The sequence below is a fragment of the Zeus faber genome (genome assembly GCF_960531495.2).
Source record: "Zeus faber genome assembly, chromosome: 12".
Taxonomy (NCBI): domain Eukaryota; kingdom Metazoa; phylum Chordata; class Actinopteri; order Zeiformes; family Zeidae; genus Zeus; species Zeus faber.
The window spans coordinates 31,817,532-31,828,599 of NC_137196.1; the positions used below are offsets into that span (position 1 = coordinate 31,817,532).

An 11,068-nucleotide genomic window follows, 5' to 3' on the forward strand; every position below is an offset into this window, starting at 1 on the left:
ATGATGCAGCATGTTGTAGTACATGATGTTAATGCAGCATGTTGTAGTACATGATGCAGCACGTTGTAATACATGATGTTAATGAGGCATGTTGTAATACATGATGTTAATGGAGCATGTTGTAATACATGATGCAGCATGTTGTAATACATGATGTTAATGCAGCATGTTGTAGTACATGATGCAGCATGTTGTAGTACATGATGTTAATGCAGCATGTTGTAGTACATGATGCAGCATGTTGTAGTACATGATGTTAATGCAGCATGTTGTAGTACATGATGCAGCATGTTGTAGTACATGATGTTAATGCAGCATGTTGTAGTACATGATGCAGCACGTTGTAATACATGATGTTAATGAGGCATGTTGTAATACATGATGTTAATGGAGCATGTTGTAATACATGATGCAGCATGTTGTAATACATGATGTTAATGCAGCATGTTGTAGTACATGATGCAGCATGTTGTAGTACATGATGTTAATGCAGCATGTTGTAGTACATGATGCAGCATGTTGTAGTACATGATGTTAATGCAGCATGTTGTAGTACATGATGCAGCACGTTGTAATACATGATGTTAATGCAGCATGTTGTAGTACATGATGTTAATGCAGCATGTTGTAATACATGATGCAGCATGTTGTAATACATGATGTTAATGCAGCATGTTGTAGTACATGATGCAGCATGTTGTAATACATGATGCAGCATGTTGTAGTACATGATGCAGCATGTTGTAATACATGATGCAGCATGTTGTAGTACATGATGCAGCATGTTGTAATACATGATGCAGCATGTTGTAGTACATGATGTTAATGCAGCATGTTGTAGTACATGATGCAGCACGTTGTAATACATGATGTTAATGAGGCATGTTGTAATACATGATGTTAATGCAGCATGTTGTAATACATGATGTTAATGCAGCATGTTGTAATACATGATGCAGCATGTTGTAATACATGATGTTAATGCAGCATGTTGTAGTACATGATGCAGCATGTTGTAGTACATGATGTTAATGCAGCATGTTGTAGTACATGATGCAGCATGTTGTAATACATAATGTTAATGCAGCATGTTGTAGTACATGATGCAGCATGTTGTAATACATACATTACATTTCACTGCATATATGTATGGAAGTATGTATATGTATGTGACAAATAAAAATCTTGAATCTTGAATCTTGAATCTACATGATGTTAATGCAGCATGTTGTAGTACATGATGCAGCATGTTGTAGTACATGATGTTAATGCAGCATGTTGTAGTACATGATGTTAATGCAGCATGTTGTAGTACATGATGCAGCATGTTGTAATACATGATGTTAATGCAGCATGTTGTAGTACATGATGCAGCATGTTGTAGTACATGATGTTAATGCAGCATGTTGTAGTACATGATGCAGCATGTTGTAGTACATGATGTCAATGCAGCATGTTGTAGTACATGATGCAGCATGTTGTAATACATGATGTTAATGCAGCATGTTGTAGTACATGATGCAGCATGTTGTAATACATGATGCAGCATGTTGTAATACATGATGTTAATGCAGCATGTTGTAGTACATGATGCAGCATGTTGTAGTACATGATGCAACATGTTGTAGTACATGATGCAGCATGTTGTAGTACATGATGTTAATGCAGCATGTTGTAGTACATGATGCAGCATGTTGTAGTACATGATGTTAATGCAGCATGTTGTAGTACATGATGCAGCATGTTGTAGTACATGATGTTAATGCAGCATGTTGTAGTACATGATGCAGCATGTTGTAATACATGATGTTAATGCAGCATGTTGTAATACATGATGTTAATGCAGCATGTTGTAGTACATGATGCAGCATGTTGTAATACATGATGTTAATGCAGCATGTTGTAGTACATGATGCAGCATGTTGTAATACATGATGGTAATGCAGCATGTTGTAGTACATGATGCAGCATGTTGTAGTACATGATGTTAATGCAGCATGTTGTAGTACATGATGCAGCATGTTGTAGTACATGATGCAGCATGTTGTAGTACATGATGCAGCATGTTGTAGTACATGATGCAGCATGTTGTAGTACATGATGTTAATGCAGCATGTTGTAGTACATGATGCAGCATGTTGTAATACATGATGTTAATGCAGCATGTTGTAGTACATGATGCAGCATGTTGTAATACATGATGTTAATGCAGCATGTTGTAGTACATGATGCAGCATGTTGTAGTACATGATGTTAATGCAGCATGTTGTAGTACATGATGCAGCATGATGTAGTACATGATGTTAATGCAGCATGTTGTAGTACATGATGCAGCATGTTGTAATACATGATGTTAATGCAGCATGTTGTAGTACATGATGCAGCATGTTGTAATACATGATGTTAATGCAGCATGTTGTAGTACATGATGCAGCATGTTGTAGTACATGATGTTAATGCAGCATGTTGTAGTACATGATGCAGCATGTTGTAGTACATGATGTTAATGCAGCATGTTGTAGTACATGATGCAGCATGTTGTAGTACATGATGTTAATGCAGCATGTTGTAGTACATGATGCAGCATGTTGTAGTACATGATGTTAATGCAGCATGTTGTAATAGTCAGGTGGATCCTGCTCCAGGTGTTTGTGACTCATTGATATTGAACAGAAGCTGTTCAGAACAACACCACTGTCCCTGATTCCAAACAGACACATGGACACCTCCCTGCTGGACGTGGACGTTCAGCCCAACTACGTCCGGGTCAGCGTCAAAGGAAAGGTAGGACATCCACCTGCTGCAGAACCCTGATGTGTGGTTGGTGGAGTAGCACCATCAACACTGTCACTGTGCACAGACACCTCCTTGCTGATTTAAATGTGGTGTCGTCTCGCTGAGACGGTTGATGGTTCTGACCTATCAAGCAGTGGACATTGGAGTGAGGATGGTGGACATTAGGGTATGGATGGTGGACATTGGGGTGAGGATGGTGGACATTGGAGTGAGGATGGTGGACATTGGAGTGAGGATGGTGGACATTAGGGTGAGGATGGTGGACATTAGGGTATGGATGGTGGACATTGGGGGGAGGATGGTGGACATTGGACTGAGGATGGTGGACATTAGGGTGAGGATGGTGGACATTAGGGTATGGATGGTGGACATTGGGGTGAGGATGGTGGACATTGGAGTGAGGATGGTGGACATTGGAGTGAGTATGGTGGACATTAGGGTGAGGATGGTGGACATTAGGGTGAGGATGGTGGACATTGGGGTGAGGATGGTGGACATTGGGGTGAGGATGGTGGACATTGGGGTGAGGAATGTGGGCATTGGGGTGAGGACGGTGGACATTGGGGTGAAGATGGTGGACATTGTGGTGAGGATGGGGGACATTGGGGTGAGGACGGTGGACATTGGGGTGAGGACGGTGGACATTGCCGTGAGGACAGTGGACATTGGGGTGAAGACGGTGGACATTGTGGTGAGGATGGGGGACATTGGGGTGAGGATGGTGGACATTGGGGTGAGGACGGTGGACATTGGGGTGAGGACGGTTGACATTGGGGTGGGGACGGTGGACATTGGGGTGAGGACGGTGGACATTGTGGTGAGGACAGTGGACATTGGGGTGAAGACGGTGGACATTGTGGTGAGGATGGTGGACATTGTGGTGAGGATGGTGGACATTGGGGTGAGGACGGTGGACATTGGGGTGAGGACGGTGGACATTGGGGTGAGGACAGTGGACATTGGGGTGAGGACGGTGGACATTGGGGTGAGGACAGTGTTTGGTGTTATATTTTGATCCAATATTCAGAAAGTTCCATCAGCTTTGGAAGTTCTGTTCTAATTCACAATTTATTGGAGATTTTTTGACGGTGACGGAGGGACTGTCCAAATGAAAACGTCTGGTGGTTGGTGTTGTGTCTCCTGGCTGGTCCACCCTGGGACACGGTGCAAACCTCTCCTCTTCCTCCATCAAGTCCTTCTCTCAGAGTGTGTCCTTTGTCTCTCTGTTAGTCCACTACGTCGTGGGTTAACAAGGGATGGACGTGGAACACCATAGCCAGGGGTTGTGAACCTCCATTCCCTTCAGCCTTTTAGTATTTGAGAACAGAAGGCGTTTGACTCCACGATGGAGCTGCTGCCTGGTCGACTGCCTGGTCGACTGCCTGGTCGACTGCCTGGTGGACTGCCTGGTCGACTGCCTGGTGGACTGCCTGGTCGACTGCCTGGTCGACTGCCTGGTCGACTGCCTGGTCGACTGCCTGGTCGACTGCCTGGTCGACTGCCTGGTCGACTGCCTGGTCGACTGCCTGGTCGACTGCCTGGTGGACTGCCTGGTCGACTGCCTGGTCGACTGCCTGGTCGACTGCCTGGTTGGTCGGCTGCTGGTTCAGTCACAGTGACATCTTGGCAGCGCTTGCCCCTGGTCCCAAGAAGAGAGTTTATCTCCAGTCGTCCGGACAAACGTCTTTGATCCTCCACCCACAGAGCTGCTCCACCTTTGCGGCTGATTAAGCAGCTGTGTGTTCGACCGTAAATCCACAAGGTGTAGCTCTGCCGCGCTCTTCTTCTGCCCACGTGGTGTTTTCACACCTCACTCAACAAACAGGAAGTGTCCTGTGCGCCTTGGGAGCCGTCCGGCGCTCAGCGGCTCCATCCCCAACCTCAGGGCTTTTCTCCGACATGGAGGTTTATTTATCGCCGGCTCCTTCACGCCGATGCTCAGGCTGGGTGGAGAGCGGGTGGAGCGGAGGGGGAGCGGAGGTTTACGCTGCCATACGTCAAGGACACACTGAGGCCTTTCAAGTTCCTCCCCAATACCAAGCCACGGAGGTGGGGATGGGAGGAGGCGCATTGTGAGGGCGTAGATCCCTGACAGGCAGAGCAGTGAGACAGCCTTTTAAACACTGATCCATGACTACACCCAACACTCCAACAGCTCCTCCGTCACCTGTGGTGCTAAGTCCCAGGATCCATCAGCTTCTTATTCCAACATCCAGGTTTCCTCTCCTGTTCGCTCTAACGCGACTCTTTCCTTTCTTCTTCTCCTCCTCCTCCTTCTTCTTCCTCTTCTTCTCCATTGATTTGGTTTCTTGCTCACTTGAGGTGTTTTGTGTGAGGGATTTTTGTTATTTTTTGTGAATAATTTAACTGACCACAACTGGCTACACAACAAGGCCTTCCTGAGGCGGCGGACCCCGCCACCAACACTGTACATGACCATCACCTGCAGAACACGTACATGCAGAACACGTACATGCAGAACACGTACATGCAGAACACGTACATGCAGAACACGTACATGCAGAACACGTACATGCAGAACACGTACATGCAGAACACATACATGCAGAACACATACATGCAGAACACGTACATGCAGAACACGTACATGCAGAACACATACATGCAGAACACATACATGCAGAACACGTACATGCAGAACACGTACATGCAGAACACGTACATGCAGAACACGTACATGCAGAACACGTACATGCAGAACACATACATGCAGAACACATACATGCAGAACACGTACATGCAGAACACGTACATGCAGAACACATACATGCAGAACACGTACATGCAGAACACATACATGCAGAACACGTACATGCAGAACACGTACATGCAGAACACGTACATGCAGAAAACGTAGTACATGCAGAACACGTACATGCAGAACACGTACATGCAGGAGGATGTGTTTGGTGTAAAGTTAGAGGAAGTTTAAATCAACGTCCTGTTAGATTCTCTGATTCTTCCTCCTGGTACCAAACGTCCTCAGCACAACTCTTCTTTTCAGGCTATTTCTGGACAAGAATGATGTGTATTTCATAAAGTTCCCTCAGTGACTGATCCTGTTCTATTCTGGTGCAGGTCTCTGGGATCATCAATCCACTAATTAACGTGTGAATAATTCAGATCTTTCAGCTGCTTCTTCCTTCTGAGGTGAGACCGGACGTCTGCAGCGCCAAGAGATCCCAGAGCAGCGGCCACCTGCTGGTCAGCATGCCCAAGGTACACACACACTGACACACACTGACACACACACTGACACACACACACTGACACACACACTGACACACACTGACACACACACTGACACACACACACACTGACACACACACTGACACACACACTGACACACACACTGACACACACACTGACACACACACTGACACACACACACACTGACACACACACTGACACACACACTGACACACACACTGACACACACACTGACACACACACACACTGACACACACTGACACACACACTGACACACACACTGACACACACACTGACACACACACACACTGACACACACTGACACACACACTGACACACACACACTGACACACACTGACACACACACTGACACACACACACTGACACACACACAGACACACACACTGACACACACACTGACACACACACTGACACACACACACACACACACACACTGACACACACACACTGACACACACTGACACACACACTGACACACACACACTGACACACACTGACACACACACACACACACACTGACACACACTGACACACACACTGACACACACACACTGACACACACACTGACACACACACTGACACACACACTGACACACACACACTGACACACACTGACACACACACTGACACACACTGACACACACACTGACACACACTGACACACACACTGACACACACACACTGACACACACACTGACACACACACACACACACACACACTGACACACACACACTGACACACACTGACACACACACTGACACACACACTGACACACACACTGACACACACACTGACACACACACACTGACACACACTGACACACACACACTGACACACACACACTGACACACACTGACACACACACACTGACACACACTGACACACACAGACAATAAATCACACAAACACACATTGAAATCCATTAAAACACACAGTACAACATATGCATATACACACGTATACATGATATACACACAGTGTATGTAGTATATACATATATGTGTAGAATGGGCGTGGCCTGTATTACACTGTGTCTTCCTCTCAACTTCAGTCTGAAGACGCAGAAGCTCCACCTCCCACAGCCTAGGAGGGTGCGGGGTGGGGGGTGGAGGAAGAAGGGTGGAGGGTGGAGTAAGAAGGGGGGAGGGTGGAGTAAGAAGGATGGAGGAAGGAGGGTGGAGGTTGAAGGGTGGAGGAAGGAGGGTGAGTGGTGGAGGAAGGAACACATCGTTTGCTGTTGTCGTTGCACAGAATGTTTCCTTCAGTTGCTCTAAAATGTTGAGGTGAACGTCAGCTCTACCTGGTTTTAATATCCAGGATATTAAATAATTATTATACAGAGCAGCCAAGGAGGTGAAAGTCATTTCTATCTGTTGGCTGAAGCCACAGCAGCGCCCCCTGGTGATGGTGCTGCTGCAGTGGTTGTGAACATAAACACTTTGGTGACTGAAAAGCTTTTCCAGAGCAACCGCTTGTTCAACCCTGAAAAAGGAGCCTAAACTGCTTGTGTGGGATGGAGCATCCATCCCGCCTCTGCTTTATAGACTGTCTGTAGCTCTGTGGTCTGTAGCTCTATAGTCTGTAGCTCTATAGTCTGTAGCTCGATAGTCTGTAGCTCATCCTCATCCATCCTGACAGGCACCGTCACTGCCTGCTTTGTACTGTACTGCCCAGGACAGGCGGGCCCTGCAGAGGGTGGTGCGTTCAGCTGAACGTACCACTGGAACTACCCTCCCCCCCTTGCAGGAGTTATACACCAGGAGGTGTAGTAGCAGAGCCCGTAGGATCATGAAGGATCCTCATCACCCCAACAACGGACTGTTTCAGCTGCTGCGTCAGGCAAGAGCCTCCGCAGTCACACAGCGAGAACAGAGACTGAGACGGAGTTTTTTCCCTCAAGCCATTAGAACTGTCAATGCTGACCTCACCAGGGGTCCTAACTGAGCCATACACTAGGCTCCACTACCTACTGTACTGTATGTAGCGTACTGTACCGCATACTGTGTCACTGTTCAGGGTTGTTCGTGATGCCGTATTGCTGCGCCGTACTGTTGTATACTGTGCTGTATTATCCCAAACACTACCTCACTCTATTCACATTCACATGCCACTTTAATTCACATGCCACTTTAAATGCACATATCTGTATATACATAGGCATATTCCTTCTATCTATTCCATTTTATTTCAATTTATTTTCTATTGTATTTTATTCTATATATTTTTATCTTATTCTATAAGTATTCCACTTACTGTATTACGTTTTAGGAGTCAGTTAGTCGGTCTATTAGAAAGGAATTTTCTACTTTTTATTTTATTTTATTTTTTGTACTTTTTCCTAGGACTTATTGTGTGTAATCACCGGGTGCGTTGCATTACATTTCACTGCATATATGTATGGAAGTATGTATATGTATGTGACAAATAAAAAATCTTGAATCTTGAATCTCTATAGTCTGTAGCTCTGTGGTCTGTAGCTCTATAGTCTGTAGCTCTGTGGTCTGTAGCTCTATAGTCTGTAGCTCTGTGGTCTGTAGCTCTATAGTCTGTAGCTCTGTGGTCTGGAGCTCTGTGGTCTGTAGCTCTGTGTTCTGTAGCTCTATAGTCTGTAGCTCTGTGGTCTGGAGCTCTGTGGTCTGTAGCTCTGTGGTCTGTAGCTCTATAGTCTGTAGCTCTGTGGTCTGTAGCTCTATAGTCTGTAGCTCTGTGGTCTGGAGCTCTGTCGTCTGTAGCTCTGTCGTCTGTAGCTCTATCGTCTGTTGCTCTATGGTCTGTAGCTCTGTGGTCTGTAGCTCTGTGGTCTGTAGCTCTATAGTCTGTAGCTCTGTGGTCTGTAGTTCTGTGGTCTGGAGCTCTGTCGTCTGTTGCTCTGTGGTCTGTAGCTCTAGTCTGTAGCTCTGTGGTCTGTAGTTCTGTGGTCTGGAGCTCTGTGGTCTGTAGCTCTATAGTCTGTAGCTCTATAGTCTCTAGCTCTATACTCTGTAGCTCTATAGTCTGTAGCTCTGTGGTCTGTAGCTCTATAGTCTGTAGCTCTATAGTCTGTAGCTCTGTGGTCTGGAGATCTGTTGTCTGTAGCTCTGTTGTCTGTAGCTCTGTGGTCTGTAGCTCTGTGGTCTGGAGCTCTGTCGTCTGTAGCTCTGTTGTCTGTAGCTCTATAGTCTGTAGCTCTATAGTCTGTAGCTCTTTGGTCTGTAGCTCTATAGTCTGTAGCTCTATAGTCTGTTGCTCTGTGGTCTGTAGCTCTGTGGTCTGGAGCTCTGTGGTCTGTAGCTCTGTGGTCTGGAGCTCTGTGGTCTGTAGCTCTGTGGTCTGGAGCTCTGTCGTCTGTAGCTCTATCGTCTGTTGCTCTGTGGTCTGTAGCTCTGTGGTCTGGAGCTCTGTGGTCTGTAGCTCTGTGGTCTGGAGCTCTGTCGTCTGTAGCTCTATCGTCTGTTGCTCTGTGGTCTGTAGCTCTGTGGTCTGGAGCTCTGTGGTCTGTAGCTCTATAGTCTGTAGCTCTGTCGTCTGTAGCTCTGTGGTCTGTAGCTCTGTCGTCTGTAGCTCTGTGGTCTGTAGCTCTGTCGTCTGTAGCTCTGTCGTCTGTAGCTCTGTCGTCTGTAGCTCTGTCGTCTGGAGCTCTGTGGTCTGGAGCTCTGTGGTCTGTAGCTCTATAGTCTGTAGCTCTGTCGTCTGTAGCTCTGTGGTCTGGAGCTCTGTGGTCTGTAGCTCTGTGGTCTGTAGCTCTGTGGTCTGTAGCTCTGTCGTCTGTACTGTCTGTTTCCTTCCACACTGTGATGCTTGTCACATTGTCCACATCGTTTCCAAGACAAGGATGAAAAATGAAAATTGACAGAAGTTCTTCAGAAGAATCACATTCAGCAGAACATCAGATGCCATGTTCCACAGAGCAGCGCACGCTGGGGGTCTGATGGAGGAGTCTTTACGTTCTCCACCAGGAGAGTCGGCTGACACCGACCTCCACCTGTGAACACCTCCGTCATGTGACGCCTCCTGACGTAGCTCTGTCTTTCAGGCTTCAGGAGAATTGATGATGACGGGCTCACAGCAGGAGAAAGCAGCTGCGAGCAACAGGACGGGAGGAGAAAGACCAAGGTAACGATGCTCCGCCTCCTCCTCCACCCTGCAGGATGAAGGTGGAGCAGACGCAGCTATCCCAGGCAGACACTGAATGAAAGAACGCTGGAAACTTCCTTTATATTACATTTCATTTAGCAGATATAGGGGACGGTAGCTCAGGAGGTAGAGCTGGTGGTCTAGTAATGTAAAGGTTGCTGGTTGGATCCCAGGCTCCTCCTGCTAGCATGCTGTAGTGTCCTTGAGCAAGACACTTAACCCCTCATTGCTCCTGATGGCTGCGTCCGTCGCTGTTTCAATAATTGTAAGTGGCTTTGGATAAAAGCGACTGATCAATGTAATGTAATGTAAATATATATATATTATATAATATATATATAATATATTATATTATATATATATATATATATATATATATATATATATATATATATAGATATAGATATTATATATATATATATATATATATATATTATATCTATATATATATATATATATATAGATATATATATAGATATATATATTATAGCTATATTATATAATATATATATAATATTTTACATTTAACTTATTTACTGGTTTTACCCCAGTTCCCAAAACAGTTTGGATTCTTTTTTTTTATTTCCAAAACCTCTTCCATTCCCACTGGTATTCATTTTGAAGGCAGGTCGCCTGGTTCTCTAACCCCTGCAGCTCTGCTCACCTCTCTTATTATTATGGGATTGTTTTTGTGTTTGAATGTCATCTCATGCTTGTACTGTATGTTGTCATGTTGCAACCTCAGACAGCTTTCTGTCACTATGTGATAGACACATTTTTTTGAATGTTGAATCTTCGAATCTTCAGCACTGGGGTTTACCGCAAAAGGGCAGGGCTTGCCAGTGTGGGGTGGGGCCTGTCGCAGAGGGGCGGGGCTTATGGGATGCGGTTTCTGACTCTGCGTCC

General features: G+C 45.7%; 1 protein-coding gene across 1 annotated transcript in view; it reads left to right on the top strand.

The window, feature by feature from the left end:
• The window catches only part of dnaaf11 (dynein axonemal assembly factor 11), a gene marked incomplete at both ends in the record, with an annotated part of 16,841 nt that extends 9,705 nt beyond the window's left edge, over window positions 1-7,136 (top strand). Inside the window, 3 exon segments of the mRNA XM_080010542.1 lie at window positions 2,715-2,784; window positions 5,941-6,036; window positions 7,101-7,136. Of these exon segments, the coding sequence (XP_079866668.1) occupies window positions 2,715-2,784; window positions 5,941-6,036; window positions 7,101-7,136 (202 nt within the window).
• Between the last annotated feature and the right edge of the window lie 3,932 nt (window positions 7,137-11,068).